Source organism: Sturnira hondurensis, unplaced genomic scaffold (genome assembly GCF_014824575.4).
Source record: "Sturnira hondurensis isolate 20B ecotype Veracruz unplaced genomic scaffold, ASM1482457v3 Scaffold0004257, whole genome shotgun sequence".
NCBI classification, from domain to species: Eukaryota; Metazoa; Chordata; class Mammalia; order Chiroptera; family Phyllostomidae; genus Sturnira; species Sturnira hondurensis.
Window position 1 is genome coordinate 4,320,138 of NW_028076888.1, and position 18,674 is coordinate 4,338,811.

Sequence of the window (18,674 nt, forward strand, 5' to 3'; positions counted from 1 at the left end):
AGGAACAAAGAGGCATCTTTCACGGTGACCAAAGGTCCGGCTCACCAAGGAAACGTAGTATTAATGGTCACTCTACCTAACAACACAGCTTGACTTATGGGAAGCAAAAACAGCCAGAGCACCCTGAAAATCAGATGAAAGCCAAGCACACCGGCAGACAGATGTGAACACGTCTACCTCAGAAACCGGCCTTTGTGGAGGTGACTAAACTAAATGAGAATGAATATCATTTGAATAACACAGTTAATAAACATGACTGAATAGCACATATAGAATTTTGTGTGGAGCAAACAGAGTATATATATATATTTTTTTCCAAACACACCAAACATGCTAAGAAATAGGAATGCTCGTTCAGCTATGAAATCTCAACAAATTCCCCGCCTCCACCCTGCAAAAAAATCCGCACTAAAGCAAAACAAACACCAGCTGGCACACAAACCACACTCACTAACCATCAGAAGACACTCACAGCGCAAGCATCCAGTGTAAGAGTCGCCCTGGACGCGCTGCGGTCCGGGAAAGAGCACAGCTCTCCGACAGAATCAGGCCATTGATTCAAACTCCGGGCGGGGCTCTTACCGGAGTTTTGTAACTCTGGAAAGGCCCTTAGCCTCCCTGAGCCTCAGTTTCCTCATTGCGAAGCAGGGATAAGACAAGAATCTTCCCCCGTGGGTTTTGCAGAAATTAAACTCGGTAACTGTGAGTGCCCGCCTTGAGGAGGCCTGTTACCTGAGCCTCTCCAAAAAGTGTGGATGCAAAAAGATCATGGCTGAGATCACTGGCAAATCCAAGGCAATAAACGGAGGCACGGGCTGGGGGTGGGGGGCATTCAGAGTGTAGCCAACCAGATCTTGAAGCACCCCTCCCCCCCTGCACACTTTCTAGATTCTCTGCCTGTTCCCCATGTGCTCTTACCGTGACAGCTCACGCAGGCCGTGCAGCGGCGATCCCTGTCCAGGTAGTGGTCCCGTGGACACTGCTTCTTGCAGTCGGAGGACCCCTGCGGGCACCGCTGCTTCGGGGACAGCCCTGGGAAAGGAAGCAGAGACACTGCAGGCCAGGCCACCTTGGCAAACTCCCAGGGGCCACCGCCTCCGCCTCTCACCCCTGAACCCCCAAACATGTCAGTGCCATTCTCCTGTTAAAGACAGAGGCGCTGAGGCCTGAGATGGCCTGGCAGGCAGCGGGAGCAGCGTGGCATGGGGAGGAGGAAAGCTGTGCCTGGGATTCCAGGGCTGCTGCAGGCCAACTGGGCTGCCTTGGGCAAGTGATCAAGGCCTCGTGGGCACTAGTGAGTGAACAATAAGATGCGCCGCCCAAGGCTGTTGAAAGGATGAAACGGGTTGTGAAGACAAACAGGGGTGAGGTCCTGCAGCAGTCCTGGGCACACAGCAAGCACTGCTCATTCCTGGGGTCCTGCTGCGCGGTAGGAACTAGGGAACCCTCGGCCCTAGACCTTAAGGGGCCTAATCCAACTTGACTGAGAGGCTTGCAAATCACCCAGCTGCTCCTGAATCCCACTGTACAGGATTGGGGTGGGGAGAGGCAAACTGCTGAGACGGAACATAAGGGGCAAACAGGGAGGTGCTGTCCTGGCTGTCCACAGGGCGTTCACCCGCTCTGCCCGATTCTGAGCAGGCCTCCCACAGGTGGGCGGCTTCCAAACGAGCACATGACCCCGGCAAGCCAATCAGAATACTTCATCCTTTAGACTAGGCACATGACCCACACACAGGCCAATCAGAGTACATCTTCTTCAACACTCTGATCTCAGTCGCAGGGCTGATTGAATCGTATGGGGCCGTGACCCCTGCCACCCAATGAACCTCATCACTGAGGTTCATCCCTGAGCTTTTGCAAAAGCTACCAGGAAGAGCCTCTCTTGACTGTCAGATGCCCTGTTGAAAGGGCAGTTTGGTCCCAGAGCTGCCCTGTCAGAGCTGCCGCAGTGTGGGCAGGGTCTCCCTGGGAAGGAGGTGACGCAGAGGCCAGCCGAGGCCACAGAGACAGAGCAATGGATGCCTGATGAGATCGTTCAAACCTGAATTTATGGCACCATGGATTTTTCCATTATTGAGCCAATTATTTCTCTTGTGTCTTACTTGGGTCTGAATGAGTTAGGGTTCTGCTAATTGCAACCAAAAGACTGTAGACCAGACGTTTTCAACGTTTCTGTGCCCGGCCCGAGTCATTCTGGAGAAGCCTGTGGACGCTGCTGAGAATGAGGTTTTTGCAAAAAAAATAAAGTTCAAGGCTTGGAGTGACTTATTTGGTGGGGGATCTGTCTTTCCCACTCAACTCACTTTTCCTGAGCACCACCTGGGCGGCGCCGGCACTGATTCTGAGGTTGAGGAAGACGAGGACGCTGCTCCCATGGAGCTTACCCTCTAGGGTCACAGAGAGGAGCCCATAAAGGAACGAATTAGCAAGCTGGTTTCCAATGTGGATACAAACTGAAGAGAATAAAGGAGCCGAGGGGAGTGAAGAGTAAGCCCTGCAGAGCATGGTCCAGCGGCCTCAGCGGCCCAGAGGCTTGGGGGTGGAGCCCTCAGGGCAGAGGGCACCATCAGTGCAAAGGGCCCAGGAGGAGCAGGCTTGGCTTGTACAAACACTGCAAAGGCCACAGGGGCTGGAGCAGAGGGAGCAAGAGTTAGGAGCGTTCGCTCATTTCCCTTTTCTCCCTTTCCCTCTTCACCGCTGAGCATCACTTCCATCATCAGGAACAAAAACGGTGCAGACGGGCGGGCTCCCCAGTGGCAGTGCGCTTGTCGAACCCGCGACCTTTCACCTGAGACCTTTCAGGGCTCCCTGTGGCTCAGCTCCCTGTGGGGTACGCATCCCAGCCCCAGCAGCTTTGGCCCCAGAAACTCCCCTGAGTCTGGGCCGCCAGCTCCCACACTGTCCCCTTCCCCGCCCCCTTCAGCCCTGTGCCACCACCCCTTGGAGCGACACCCAGTTCTTCAGTGGCCCATCCTTGTTCACTCCAGGTCTTAGCATCTTCTATGCCCTCTGACCAAAGCACATCGCCGCATGCCGCCTCCCCACCTTGGCCTGGCACAGTCCTGCTCATCCTGAGGTCTCCTTTAGAGGCCAACTCCCCAAGGATGCCCCCCTGTGCACTCCAGCCAGTTCAGGTACCCTGGGTGTGTGTCCCCGTGGTCCCTAGCAGCACTGCCTTTGGGTCTGACAGCCCGTTACAACGGACAGATTTTGGAAGGGCTTCCCAGCCCACGGGCTCCCATTCCTGGGGAACGGTCCCCATCCCACCCCTTTCCCCAGCAGCGGTCCAGGGCTGTCCTGGCTTTGGGGAACCAGAGCAGAGGTAAACATCTGGACTTATATGGGTCACCAGATGCTTTCTCCTTGGCTTTGGAATTGGGGCTGAAAGATGTTTATCTGATGATTCTCCTGCTCCCTTGAAGAACCGCAGATATGGAAGGGAAGTGTGGGCCGGCTGAGCTTGGCCAAGGGCAGGCAGGGCAGACAGGGCGGGAGGGCCTCCTCCTCCTCCTCTGTCCTGCTCACAGCCCTTGGAGAAATCCTGGGCTCCGGGCACTAGGTGGAACACACTCGCCTGGCCCCCAAACATACCACGCTCTCCGTTGAACATCCAGCCTGGCTTCACAGGGTCCCCCCACACCTGGGTGGGCCTCGCACCTCTGCAGGGAGGCCCTTCCCTGTGGACAGTGAGGCTGGGGGCAAGCAGGAGGGTGATCTGGGAAGCGGCACAGAACAGTGAGGGGCTTGGCTCTCCTCTGGTGTGTTCTGCTGCCTCTCCAACACCAGAGGTGCCTTGGGGATCAGCGCCAGATAAGACTGAGGCGTTGCGGCTCTGAGTCAGACTGCCAAGTTTGAGCCTCACCTGAGCCATGTCCTAGCATGTGACTATGGACAAATCCCTGAACTTCACCATGTCCTAGCTCCCCACCTGGGTTTCCTATTGGGTTCAGTGAGCTACTATGTAGGTAAAGGGCTCAGCACCATGGCTGCCACAGTGCATGTTCATCAATGCAAATCATCGCCAGTGCTAGAAAGCAGTGAGTGAGCTCCCCATCACTGAGGGTGTGTAAGTAGAGGACCGGCTGTCAAGGATGCTCAGAAGGGCATTGGAGGCCTGGGGCAGAGGAGGGCTTCGATGACATCTAAACATCTCAGTTTCAAAGGTCTCCCTGTTTCCTTCCTTCACCAGTCAGCGCCCCCGCGCAAACCTGCCGCACAGCTGAGCGCTGATTGCAGAGGGCGGGCAAATGTCAGAAATTTCCCCAAGAGACCGAGGAAGGGGTTTTTGCGGGTTTTTGGTTTTTCCTCTCTTGCCTGCCCGGAAGCACAGGGTCAATAAAACTCCAGCAAAATGCCCCGCCCACAAGAAGTGCTCAGCCACTGACAGTCACTAGGCCCTGGAGAAGCAGCGTGGCAGATGGGGGGAGCCCCCTCTTCCCAGGCACAGTGTCTATGTGGAGGGAGCCTGGGCCCGGGATGTCACCTTCTCTCCACCCACTCTCTGTCCAGGCCCCACCAGGGTGGGATCGGGGCTGCAGGGCAGGGAAGGATCCGAGGAGACGGCAGGAGGGCCGGCCAGGTAGCCAGGTTAGTGAGTGGGTGAAAGCGTGGGTGGGTGGACAGGCAGGTACGTGGGTGGGTGGGTGGGAGGCTGGCAGTGAGGTCCTAAGCACTAAAAAAAATTATAGGGACCCACCCAATGTATACTTCCAGGCCAACACTAGCCTGCAAAACAAAGGCCAGAAAGATTAATACAGTTCTACTCTTTGTCCTACGATGACTGCTCGGAACAACTTTGGAAACAGAAAATACCAAGTTCCCAAGGTGTCTCTCTCGCTTCCTTGTTGACCTGAGCACGGGCTCCGTCGGCCTCGTGGTCTAAGAGTGGCTTGACCGGAACCTCTGCCCAGCTGCAGCCATGGGCCCTTAATGTGCATGATGGCCTGTCACTGCCCTGCAGAGAGCAAAGCTGAGGCCGAGGGGATGGGCGTCCGGATGGTCAGGGGTGTAGACAGCCCAGACTCGGGGGTCACAGGGCCCTGGGCTCCAGCCCCAGCCAGTTCTGCCATTTCCCAGCTCGTGACCTTGGGCAACTTACTCAACCTTGCAGTACCCCAAAAGCCTCATCTGCAAAATGGGAATAACAAAGAACAACCGTGAGCATCTGCTTAGACTGTATGGTGGATGGGAAGGTGTCGGGTGAGTGTCTGTACAGTGCCTGTTCCGTACGGGGCGGTTATTAATTTAAAAAGACTCACAGCGGGGTGGCCTTCAGAACCTTTAGTCAACATGACAATGGTGATGCTAGCTCCCCGACCCCCCCCTTTGCCCCAGCCCCAGCACCCCCACTCACCCACGGGGCAGCGGAAACAGCACCTCTTGGCAGCCTCATCATAGTAGAAGCTGGGGTCTCCGGCACAGGTGTCTGGGGGGGCTTGACCCTGGAAGGTAGGAGAAACCGGTGAGGCCCAGTGGGCCCTAGGCACCCACCCTCCCCCCAGCACCTCAGGTCCCAGGAGGCCAGGTCTCCACTCACAGTCAAGCTCAGGCCTGAGCCCAAGCCTTACGGTCCAGAAGAGAAATCAGAATGGAAATACCTGATTTCACATCTCCTTGGACCAGCTCCAGTCCTCCACATCTCAGGCCAAACACCTTGGAGGCTCCCCAGCTCTCTCCTTCGCTCATGCTCACATCCAACCCATCAGAGAAGTCCTCCCAGACCCCCTGGACCACTCCCCCGCCTGGTCCCAGCCCCACCCCCTCTCCCGTGGATTAATTCAGTTGCCTCCCATCTGCCCTCTGGCACAGGTCCACAGTGCGAATTTCTGCTAGGCATGTGTGTTAGGTTTCATGCTGGTACGTGGTGCGAAGCAGGACCAAGACTCACTTTTTGCAGGAACGTGCATTTTTCACACGCATGTTTCCAGAGCCCCTTGAAAACTAAGACCCTTTGCAGGAGGAGCTTTGAGAGAGGAAAGTCTCAGCTGAGACCCTCCAGAAGGAGCTTTGTCCTTCCTGGTAGAACCAAAGGGGAGCAGGAAGCAGATTTCTGGGCAGGCCCATAATAAGAGCTCCAGGGAGGGAGGGGCGGGGAGGGGAGGAAGGGGTCAGGAGGTGGCATGCCCCACCCTCCCCCCCCACACTGCCCCCATACCTACAGCCACCCAGGTGGTGTCTGACAGGCAGGCAGTGGCTACTTACGGGATTCATGGAGTGAGGCTTTCTCAGTTTGGGAGAGAGAGCAGAGCCATTTACCACCGCCCCACACACACACCCCACCCTGGTAGAGGCCTGGCTGGTCTAAGGAGCTTCTCTGCCCTTCTCTCCACTCAAGGTAACAGGGGAAATTAGCACACTTTTCTGTAATGGGTAGAGAGCACCAAGGAGGCCAGCATAGCCAGGGGGGTGGCTACACGGCGTGTGCATTCTTTCTGTGCCCATCTGAAATGTCACCATATAATCTGAAACAATAAATATAACCTGACATGTGCACACTACTGGTCACACAGCACTGTTCTCACCTACGCATGCCCAGCCTCCTCCCTCCAGCAGTGGCTCATTCTTCTGGAGTGCACCGGGGGCCCCTGGGGGCCTCTCCGGGGGCAGTGCCCAGGCCGGCAGCCTCCGTTCTCCCTGGCCTGAAGCATTTCACCAAGCGAACCTGGGAGCCTACAGGTGGCGGGGACCAAGGGTATGAGGGTTCAGCCCTGCTGGGCCTACTGAGTGTGGGGAAATTTCTGGGCCGCTGGCCTGGGTTTTCCCCTCCTGGCCTGCCTGCTCATCTCCTTGACTGCTATGGACTCCCCAGGGCCCAGGGGACAGATGAGGGGAGCCTGGCTGCTTACCCTTCTCTTTCTGCCACCACACCCTAGGCCAGCGAAGGGGTGCAAAGTGCAGAGGAGAACAGCAAACCCATGGTACTAGCATCACCCCCACCACCACCGGTTGCATATCTTCTCCGTTACCCCACCCCCAAGCCTTTGGGGCCAGATCACCAGCCCACATTACAGGTGAGAAAACTTCAGCTCAGAGAGGTACGGTTGCCTGCTCAAATCAAGGTCACGCAGCAACCAAGTGCAGAGTACACTGGAGCCTCACTGTGTCTCCAGTTCTCTCCCCGTCTCTGGGCCACATATTTAAAATAATGTTCTGAGAAGGACATACTGTGTCTGTGGTTTTTCTACCAAAACTCCATAATCTGAACCAAATCATAAAGAAACATCAGATAAAGCCCACCTAAGGGCCTTTCTACAAAACAACTGGCCTGGACTCTTTAAAAATGCCAATGCATGAAAGGTGAAGAAGAGCTTTGGAATGTTCTAGAATAAAGGAAATTAAAGAGACAGGACAACTGAATGCAATTTCTGACTGGACTCTGAACGGAGGTGGAAGGCGGGTATTGCTATAAAGGAGAATCCTGAGATACTGATGAAATCTGAGTGTGGACTTTGCATCTGACTATGTTCTACCACCATTGAATGCCTGAATCTGATAACTTGATGTCAGAGACGCCCTCGTTGGAGAAGAGTCACACTGACATGTTTAGAGGTGAAGGATCAAAATGTCTGCAGCTAACTCGAAAATGGATCAGTAAAACAAAAAATGGTAGTAGTAATAATAATGTGTGCATACAAAAAGAGAAATAGAGCAATTGTCCAAAACCGCCCAGCACCTGGGACAGGAGACAGCTGCTTGAAAATCCGTGTATGCCCATGGCTTGCCATTAGGGGGTGCTGTCTTCCCGCTGTGGGGAGGGGCTTGGGTTCTTAGCCTGGATATCTGGCTATAGCCCATCAGAGCCCCACCAGGGTGGGCAGTAGAGGACTGGGGGTCTCCGTGTCCATATGGGGCTTATGGGGGAAGAGGCTAGCCCCCTAATCTGATGGACGTGCTGGGCCCCAGCACCCCAGAATTCCCAGAGATATGGGTCGGGTCCAAGTGGGAGTACCACTCAGCCTCACTCCCCAGCACCCACCCAGAGGCCCCCAGGCAGCTGTGGCTGGCCTTTTCTGTCAGAGACACCAGGGGATTTTTTTTTTTTTGCACATGATGTCATCGGTTTACAGACACCCAGAAAATGGGGTCAGTGCAATGTGCACATGTTGTAGAAGACACGACAGCTGGTATTGACCCACAGCCCTACGAGGCCCTATTGTCAAGGAAGCTAATCTTGGGGAGGTGGAAGACCAGCCCAAGATCACACTTTGCGCCGGGTCAGGATCTGAGTCCAGGGCAGCTGACTCTTGACCACTACATGAGTTCACCAAGCACCTGCCGTGTGCCAGAAAGCTGAACGGGCCCCGAATGCCCTCCGAGAACGTTGCTGCAGTGGGGGAGGCCACCACACCCGCCCAGGGCATTCCTAGCCCATAAGTAGAAATAGGCAGCATCAGGGGACCAGAGCTCCCTCCTTGCGGCGCTGTATGTAGTCCCCCAAAGCTGGCCCAGTCTGATGCCCCGGGCACAGCCCTCTCCCCACACCGTCCCCTTCATCACTCCGCTCTCTCTGCTGCCTCTCCCATTGTCCCCACTGCCACCCTTTGCCCCCCACTGCCCACTCACATGGGCCCTTCACCTCCCCAGCTCCTGGCAGAGAAGGCAGCCACAGCCTCAGCACCTACAGCAGCCCCAGGAGGTCTGACCTCCTGAAGTGCAAGGACCCCACCAGCTTCCACTGGCCACAGGTCCCAACCTTGGGTGGGCCATCAAGTCCTGCTGCCCCTGGGGAAGGGGGAGGCAGTGCTGGGCTGCGCTCTGGCCATGGCCTGGGAGGAAAGGGGGATCGAAATGGGAAGAGTGGGAGGGGGAAGCCCGAGGGCTGGAAGGGGGGCTTTTGGGTGGAGTTCCCCAGCAGGTTCGAGGCGGGACACAGTATCCACGGGGTTATGAGCTGTGCAACCCCGAGGCCTGCGGCTCAGCCTTCGTGGCATCAAGATAAAGAGAGAGTGGCATGAAACCTTCCCATTTCTAGGCCCCTCTGTTTTCAGGTTGGTTTGGCTTCCCTACAAAACCTGGTGAAGGTCACCTTCAGAAAGCCCCACCTGGTCTCAGCTGCAGAGGAGAGCTGGGCCACACATGCAGGAGCCGAGAGTCTAGAGCTGGGGGGGAGGGGTGGTGGAGGTGGGGGTGGAAGAGTACAATCAAATACAAAATACACGAAGGGGCCAGAGCCGGGCAGAGCTGGGAGGTGCACCCCAGCCCCACTCCGGGGGGATCCCCACCTCTATTGCTCAGGCTGAGGCACCTGGGCCAGCCCAGGTGGTCCCACTCAGGCTCTTACCCACCCGGCTCGGCGTCACTGGTCCCATCTACCCTCCGGTTCTGAACTTCCAGTCTACCAGTCTCCGCACCCCTCCCCCAGCTGGACTGGGCAGCGGCTGTCCTCGGGTCTCCTCACACCCACCCTGTCCCCACAGCCCACTCCCAGCACAGACGCCAGAAGGATCTTTTCCAAACACAGATCTGGGCTCTTCCCCAAAACACTCCGAGGGCCTCAACTCAACTACGAATAAAGCCCAAAGTCCCGACAATGGCCCGAGAGACTCTGCCCCACTGACCTCAGCCTGTCTGGCCCGTGTATCCTCTGGCACCCTCTCCCATCAGCCTTCCACCCATTCCCATTCACACCCACACCCTCCCTCCAGCAGCCGTGCACACACCGGTCCTCTGACCACCCCAGGCCCCTGCGCAGAACACCCCAACTCATCCTTCAGCCCTCACTCGTGCATGCCACTTTCTCAGGGCCCCCTCCCTGATCACCCCCTGCCAGGTCAGGTCTCAGCAGGTGAAAACCAAAATGTGTGCAGGGCCAGGTACTTGCTAGAACCTCAGGAGAAGATCCATTTCCTTGTGGTTTAGACCAAGGTACTGCCTCTTTGTTGCCAACTAAGGTCATTTCCAGCCTCTCGAGGCTGCCCCGGCGCTTGGCTCCTGTTGCTTGGTTCCTGTTGCTTGGTTCACGGCCCCCTCGCTCCGCCTGCAAAGCCCACAGCAGTGGGTCGAGTCCTGCCATTCCTCTGTCTTCCTCCGTGTCACCTCTCCCTAACACAGCCAGGAAAGGCTCTCCACTCGTAAGGACTCCTGTGAGGACAGTGGGTCCACTCGGGTAATCCAGTCTCACCCCCCCACCTCAAGGTCTGTCCCCTAAATCACACCTGCAAAGCCCCCCTTTTCACACAAGGTGACATATTCACAGGTTCCAGGGATTAGGACATGAACATTCTAAGGGGACATTATGCTGAGCTCCACAGCCTGGCTCACTAAGTGACCACGAGGCTGGGCTTTGACATCTCCTAGTCTAGGGGGCTCTGAACCCCACTCTCCACCCCAAGGGCTCACCTGAGCTCCAGGCCAGGAGATCACTGAAATTAAAGTCATCCCCCTCCCGGATCTGAAACACACCCACCGGCACACAGTCTGCCCCTGCCCACATGCAGGCCGTGTCCCTCGTGGCTGTCACACCTACATGCAGGAACAAGGCAGAGCTTGCCCCAGGCCCCACCTCTGACCTCCAGAGAGCTGGGGAAGGGGGTGGGGCTCTTCACGGCTCCATGCAGCCCAGCCGCCTGGCTGGAAATAAAATTCAAAGACAGTAGACACAGAAACAGCCACAGAGAATGGACCCAGGAGCCCCTGGCCACAGAAAGCCCCAGGAGCAGGTAAGCACCTTCTCCGGGAGGGAGTTTACAAGGACAGTGGCCATCCTCACAGAGAACCTCCCCAGCGAGGGGACAGAAGGAGGGGAGAAGGGGTCTGCGATGTGCAGAATCTTGCCTCTCCAAAGAGGCCCCCGTCCTACTCCCCAGAACCGGTGACTGAGGTGCCGAAGGGGAATTAAGGTTGCAGATGAAATTAAGGGTGCTCATCCGTGGCCCTGAGACAGGTAGGTGATCCTGGATTATCCAGGTCCCTAAAAATGTCGTCACAAGGATCCTTAAAAATGCAAGAGAGAGACAGAAGCACTGGCCGGAGAGTTGGAGAGAGACATGGGGCCATGACAAGAGCGGGGTCAGACGGAGGCCATGCAGCTGGCATGAAGGTGGAGGGAGGGGCCAAGGGCCAGGCTGCAGGTGGCTCCAGCAAGGATCGATCGGGTTCCCCCCTCCCCCGGGGCCGCCCCAGAGGAGGGCAGCCTGCCCGAGCCTTAACTCCGGCCCAGCGACAACCATCTGGACTTAGGAACGGAAAGAGACTCGTCTGTGTTGTGTTAAGCCACTGTTCATGCCAAGAGTTCAAGTCCTGTAGTGATAGTCACAACAGAAAACAGTGCCACACTGAGGAGACCGGGATGTAAACCCAAGTCCCTTTCCACACCCATTCCTCAAAGCACCCAGCTGCTGGACGAGGTGCTCAGGAACACGCTAAGGTCAATTGGGGGCACTTTCTAAACAGTTCCATGTAATGGAGGTGGCTCCCAGAACAGGCATGTGGGAGACACTAGACAGAATCTGTGGGATGAACGTACGAAAGAGAACCTCAAAGATGAGGTCAGAAAAATATGTGAGTCACTAACGCAAAGCAGATAAGTGGAGAAAAGAACTAACTTGGGGGATTCGAGAGGGCTTCCTGGAGGAGGAGTACTTCCATTTATTCTGGAAGGGTCGGGGAGATCCTGATAGGAGGAAATGCAGGGAGGGCATGCCGGGCAGAAGACACCGTGGAAGTGGAGGTGCAGAGGCAGGAGAGAGTGGAGCTGTGGTGGCGCACGCAGGGGCCTGACGGGCCGGCCTGTGGGAGCTGAAGGAGGACCGCCCACGACTTGGAGCCAGGCAGTCCACTTTTGGCTGTCATCTTCCACATGGTGTTCCCTCAAAGGCCAGTTCTGCAGGACGTCAACAAGCGACCAGCAAAACAAAAACAAAATACAAAGAATCACTGGATTCCGTGGGAGAGGTTTTCACTGGACATCTGGGTTCTCTCGGTGGCCTTGTATGTGCTCACTTGCTCTCTGATTCTCCAAGGAAAGGTTGGGGCCAGAGGGACAAGGGGTTTCCCACACGTACTTGGCCACGGAGCCCTTTTCTCATGGAACTACCGTTCCTTGGAAATGCCTCTGGCGCCCACCCCTGGTTGCAGAGCAGCCAATAGGAGAGGGGATGGGTGGAATGGGGGCCAGAAAATCAGCATGCCCAAGGCCTGGCCTGGCCTCGAGTCCAAACTCTGCAACTGCTCACTCCTCACCTCCCACTGACGTCCCTCCTGCCCACAGAAACCTCGGCTGGCTGTGGGGGTCAGATCGTAGCTGTCCTGAAGGTTCTGGGGTTGCAGCAAGCATCTGACTCTGGGGCCTCCTTCCCCAACGACCCGACTGGAGGTGAGGAAGGGCGCTGTGGGCTCCTGCAGCCCTGGGGCAGCTCTCCACACAGTCCTGGTCGCACTGCCCTCTGTGTCTCTCCCCAGGCCACCACCCTCAAGGGCAAGCCCCATACCTGGTTCACCTTCGCCCCACACTCATAATGCCTCGCATACAAAAGGTACTTAATAATGGCTTTGTGCCAAAGCTCTTCTCAGCACTCTTCACGTATTCACCCGTGGGACTCTTCCCACAGCCCCACAGGTAGCTGCTGTTACCACCCCCCAGTCTGTGGATGGGGAAACCAAGGCACGGAAAAGTGACTGAACTTGCCCAAGAGCACCATGTGGTGTCAGAAGCCGCGTGTAAACTTGGCAGGGTGACCCAAAAGCCCGGGATGAACCAAGATGCTCCACTGTCTCCTCAAAAAAAGGCTCGACAGGCAATGGGCCAGACTCAGCAAGAACTGTGGAGGCAAAATTAGGGCCCCTAACGAGGGCCACCCCCTAATCCCTGCACCTGGTGAGCAGGGGTGTCGACGTTGGCGGTATATGATGCGTACCTTTTTGCCCAAATTTTTTAGGGAAAAGTAAGGGTGCACATTAAACACGTACAACCTTACATGTACACCCGGGTACAGGTAGGTATACAGGGTAGTACCCGAAATACCTTGTATCTGTTCTTGTGTTTTGTAAATTTTTTGTTACATAAAATTTCTTGTACCGTAATATGTTCCCAAATAAATGCTAAAACTCCTTACTAACACACACACACACACACACAAAATATCTAAATATAAATAAATCACTGAATTGAAAAATTAAAACAAAAGGTATTTTTTCCTGAAAGTTTGGACCAAAAACGTGGGAACACACCATACACAGCAAAATACGGTATGCTCCCATCCCTGGCAAGGGGGACTGTGCTGATGGGATTCCATTTAGGACTTTGAGATAAGCTTCCCCTGGATTCCCCAGGTGGGTCCCAGTGTCATCACTGGAGGTTTTAAAGGGAGAGGCAGGAGGGGCAGAGTCAGAGAAGGAGATGGGACAGCCCAGCAGGGGTTCACTCGAGGGCCAGGGGCCAAGGACAGCAGGCGGCCTCCAGAAGCTGCCGAAGCCAAGGGGACTGCTTCCCCTGGAGCCCCCAGGGGAACACGGCCTGCCCACCGGTTTTAGACTTCTGATCTCCAGAGCTCCGAGACGGCAAATCTGAGATCGTTGGCTGCAGCCACCGGGGAAAGCAAATATGAAATGCAAGCAGGATGCACGGAAGATCCTACCTTTGGGCTGGAACAGACCAAGACAACGTAGTGGCCAAGGGAACACGGCATGTTCGGCTACCTCACAGGAGTGAGGGGGCTCCAGCAAGGGAGGCGTGGCTGCCCCTCGGCCCTGGCCTAGGAAGCCTCAGGGATGCTGCAGTCGCCCCTGGGACTGGGGCCCTCGGTCAGGAGCCCAGGCTCTGCAGAGAACCCCATACCTCCACGCTCAGCCCCCCGTTAAACATCGTCAGCAAAACAGACCTCATGCTTTCCTCCAAAACCCCTTTCTGTCCCACGTCCAGTGTTCCTGCCTCTGTAACCGACACCCCACTCAGCCAGATGTGGAGCCCCGGCTCTGGGTGGGGTCTTCTTGCCCTTTGCACTCACACCCAGGCCGTCGGCAGGTCCTGTGGATTGGGCTCTGAAGTATGTTCCTGGTTCACTTGCCCCTCCCCTGGACACAGCCACGGCCTGGCCTCCTGCTCCCCTGTGCCACCCCTGTCTCTGCAAACGGAGGAACATCACACTATGTCATGTGATGTCACTCCCCCTCCAAAACCCGCAGGCCACGAAGGTCCCCGACATCTCTTACTTCCCTGTCACCTTCTCTGCCACACCCGACCTCACCCACTCGGCCGTAGCCACTCGGGCCTCCTTCCTGTTCTCCCAGCCCTGGCTCTCTGAGGCCAGATGCTCTCCTGCTCACGCACCACCAGCTCGGGCTCCCTCCTTCCGTTCCTGAGGGTGTCCTGCCTCCTGAAGGTCCTCCACTTTTCCCTACCTGGGGTGGCCGCTGTCTCTGTCACACTAACTCGTTGTAGCTACCTCCACAGCAACATAGCACCCATCTGTCTGCCAGTGCCAGAGTGGAAGGGCTTCCTGGAAGCAGAGGCTGGCGGTGCTGGACCTAGCTGTCCCCGAGCATCCGGAACATTCCCTGGCACACAGTGGGGCTCGGTCAGTGTTTGTGGAATGAATGGATTGGTGAGAACAAGTGCGGAGCCTGTGCCACATGAGGAAGATGTACGGGAAGCCCTGGGAGCTGTGCTCAGCCAGGAGACCGGGGCTTGGGGCGGGGGGGGGGGGGGGGGGGGGGGGGGGGGGGGGGGGGGGGGGGCCGGGGTGTGCAGCATGGAAGCCTTCATGTTGCTGGGAGGCAGTGCCCAGGAAGTGCTTCCAGAACCAGGACCAAGGGGCATAAGGGTGGAGGAGACAGATTTTAATGCCTCCCAAAGACCATCTGCATGTGAGCGCTGGCCCAGGGCAGCATCCGCTGCCTTCGGAGGGAGAGAGCGCCCTGTCACCAGAGGTCTGCAAGCAGAGGACGCATGACTACCTGGAAGAGCCTGGAACAAAAGCCCCTGGGGCCACCCCTGACATAGGGCAATTGTCCCTGTATGATTTTCTGAATGAATGAATAAATGCATGAGTGAATGATTACATGAACACTTGGATGAATGTCCCCAAAGGTCTAGGCACTCTGACTAAGTGGCCTGAGTGGCGTATGAAAAGTCCTTTCCCACCGGCGAGGCCACTGAGAATGCCTGGTGATTTTTGACTATAGGCAGCAAAGATCCCCAGCCCGATGGCCCACTGGGAGAGGTGGGAGGAGGGAGAGGCACTGGCTGGCTGGCCCCGCCCAGAGCTGCCTCTGTGGGCGTTCTGTCCCTGGGGTCTGGGACTCAGGTCCTGCTCTGACCCCGACCAGGCCTGAGACTGCGAGCAGGGCCCTCCCCCGCCTCTTGGCCCCACAGCCGGGTCTGCGCAATGGGACCAGAACTCCAGATGTGCCCCCGCCCCAGGGTCAGTGCGCAGGCCTGACGAAGCCCCGCTGGCTCCAGCTCGGCTAAACTGACCATCTATTGACCATCTATGCCAAGGACTGCTGCGCCTCCAGGCGCTCCCAGGCCCGGATACAAACATCCCTGAGCCCGTGATGTGCCTGAGGTGGAAGGAGGGGGATGAGGAAGGTGCATACCAGCCTAAGGATGAATCACAATGAACTCAAGAAACGAGTCTAGGTCAGATATGAGTGGGAGCATGAGCAGACTTACAGTAAGCGCTGCCTCCTCCCAGCACTGGCTGCTCTCAGGCTGAGTAATGGGCCCCCCACTCCCCACCACGCTGGCCTCGCTGGCCTGGCCTCACTGAGGCAGGGGAGGCCTGGATTCAGACTCACCGCACGCACCCCTTCCCCCTTCCCATCAGGGGCCCCCTCTAGGGGGTCCCCTCATCCAGGGGGGACTCCTTCTCTGTGCAGGATGTGGAACCCGAATCACCCCCTTTCCAAAAAGAACCAGAAAGTCTTCCCAGTGTGCCCTTGCCAGGAAAATCCCACCAGGAGCACTGTTTTCGATGGGGTCACTAGTCAAGTCCAGATGCCCTGGTGGGTGGAGTGACACATGGAGTTATTTATCCACAGCAAAGAGGTACCCATGAGAACCTTCCCCCGCAGGAGCGCCCGCTGGCTCGGGGCAGAGGTCTGTCTGTGGCTGGTGGAGAAGGGAGCTGGAAGGCAGCTGCGGGTGTGGAAGGGAGGCTGGCCTGTAGCCTCAGCCTGTCCTGGACAGTGACTGGCGGGGCTTCTGGGCAGGCAGAGCTCTGTGGAAGACCTCGGGCCTCCCTCCCCTGCCTGCTCCCTCCAGCCCCATGGGAGCCCGGGAAAGAGGGAGGCCAGCCAGGTTCACAGCGGGAACTCTTCTCTCTGGCTCAGCACGAGTCACATCACTGCAGCTGCTCCTGCGAAGACTGAGGTATGAGGCCTCGGAGGAGGCCAGCTCTCTTTCTCAGGAGGTGACACACAGCATGAAAGCATTCAGCCCCAGGCGTGTGACCACAAAAATTTTTTTAAAAAATGACGCTGTCTTGTAAAATCAGACAATGATGAAAAATAGATTTAAATTTCAAGCCCTGATTTGTCTTTTTATAGAGAACTTCCCACATCTTTACTGGGGCCACAGAGGTGGGGAAGGGCGTGAAGGGTCGGGCAGAGGGGGTGTGGGGCTGGACATACAGCCCCTCCCCCACAGGCACCCCATTCCTGGCCAAAAGGGACCTAGTGTCTGAGCCCACGAGGGACACTCAGCCTCTCTAGTGGGCGGGAAATGCAAATTAAGATCACTAGGATATGGCCCTTTTCACAGATCACATTGACAAAATTAAAACTCCTCTGATAAGATCAAAAGTCGGTTAGGATGTGGGGAAGTCGCTACTCTCACGCTGCCCATGGAGGGTGAGCAGGCCAGCCCCGTACGGGGAGGCCGTCCCGCACAGCCCTGAACAGGAACAGCACCTCCACATTCTCTCTGCAGCAGCTTCGGCGGGGAAGGGGGCACGCCTGGCCGGGCATCCGCACAGGGCTGTGCGTTGTGTTAGCCAGGGAACAAAAAACAGCGCAGGAACCTTAGCCCCATCCTGCAGGGACGTCAAGGAACTACAGACGCCCGCTACAGGTCAGAATTCTACGCCGCATCTCAAAGCTAAGAGGGGGCTCTGTAAGTTTCGGCAGGAAAGCGTCCGGAGACACGCTGTGGACGCTGTAAGAGCCAAGAGAAGAGCCGTGTGTCCCCACGGTGTTGCGTATGGGAAGCCCTGTGGAATTCTGAGGAGCCAGAGCAATAATGGCAGTCACATCTTAGAAAGAATCAGGATGAGGTGATGCCCAAAGATTACCCTTTATCTGTAGAGTTTCAATGTCTTGCTTAGGGGATATAGTTACACATTCCTTGTGTAATGAAACACACGTTTTTTTCCTTAAAGAGGGATTTCACTTTCTAGAAAGGAAGCACATGAGCTCCAGCCACCAAATGCTGGCAAAGCCCCCTGAGTCCCCATTTCTTCCTTCCTTTGTCTCCCCAAGACCTTGGTGCCCCAAGCTCTCACCTCCCCCCACCCCCCGGGGCTTGGAGGGCTGCGGGGGTGGCAGTAGGTGGCTCTAGTCTAGCCAGAGTCTCTGTCCTATTACACTGTCAGCAGCCCCCTCTGCCCTCTGTTGGGAGGGGGTGTCTCACATTGTCCCAATGAAGAGGCATGGGGGGGCACCTGCTTGTCCCCCTTTTCCCACCCACACCCTACCCCTCTGCCTGAGCCTACCCAACTACTCACTAGCCGCTGACCTAGGATTCAAAAGAATATCGCTGGTCCCCGCCCTCCCTCCCTAGACTTTTTCAGCCAGTGGCCAGTTTAGGGACCAGGGAGGTGTAGCAGCGAGAGCCCCGACCCCAACCTCCCCTCGTCAAGGGAAGATCCCTCCTGGTCTGCCCAGGACCCCCATCCACACATAGCCCCGTCTCCTACAGGCAGTCCCCTGAGCTCAGTGAAGGATAAATAAGTGAAAAATCTCTGTCTCTGCTGGGGCGGGGACAGGCGCCCCGCTAGCCCGCCGGCCACCCTCCCACCTATAACACTTGCATTTTCTGGTCCCCCACCCCCGCTTATCACCTGCGCCCCCTCAACTCCAGCTGAGCAGGAAATGAGGCAGGGGCGTCCCTGCCCTCCCCGGCATCCCACGTGCCCCAAACTCCCAAGGGCTCAAGGCAGTGGTGGGAAGGAGGGCGATCTGGGCCCCGACACCCCCTTACCTGTGGGAAGGCTTGGAGCGCCCCCAGGAGCAGCACAGCTCCCAATGCCGGCACGGCGCGGAGGGCGCACATCCTGGCAGCAAAGGGCTGGGCGCGCTGCTCAGCTTAACCAGGCAGCCCGCCGGCAGGCTGGCAGAGCGGCAGACCGGGTGCGCACCTCGCTGGAGAATTCAGCCTCAATTCTTCCCTCTCTCTCTGCCTCCCAGAGGGAGGTGCAGCGGTTACCCTAGAACTGCTTCAAAGACTGGACCGCTGGCAGCTGAAGAAAAAAAAAGAGGGGACAGACACGTGCAGAGATGACTCAGAACAAGTCACACACCCCTTCTGCTCTTTGAATGGCTTGCCCTGGATTTGGTAGAAGGGGTAGGGATGTCCCCAGTTAAAGAAGACTGAAGGCGGGCAGGAAAGGCGGCTCCCACCCCTGGAGGGAGGAACTCACAGGAGATTGAGAGGCTCCAGCTGGTCCCAAAGGTTGAGGAAAAGCAAAACCTGAGTGGGTCCTTGTTCCTGACACTCTGATCCACTCAGACCTTCT

General features: G+C 56.8%; 1 protein-coding gene across 1 annotated transcript in view; it reads right to left on the reverse strand.

Annotated features, from left to right (window-relative positions):
* The window catches only part of TNFRSF8 (TNF receptor superfamily member 8), a 52,607-nt gene extending 34,355 nt beyond the window's left edge, over positions 1-18,252 (reverse strand). The window contains exons 1-3 of the mRNA XM_037045204.1: positions 18,140-18,252; positions 5,357-5,444; positions 919-1,032 (exon numbers count right to left, since the gene is read on the reverse strand). Of these exons, the coding sequence (XP_036901099.1) occupies positions 919-1,032; positions 5,357-5,444; positions 18,140-18,211 (274 nt within the window). The 5' untranslated portion in view covers positions 18,212-18,252. The remainder of the gene's footprint in view (positions 1-918; positions 1,033-5,356; positions 5,445-18,139) is intronic.
* Positions 18,253-18,674: the final 422 nt, after the last annotated feature.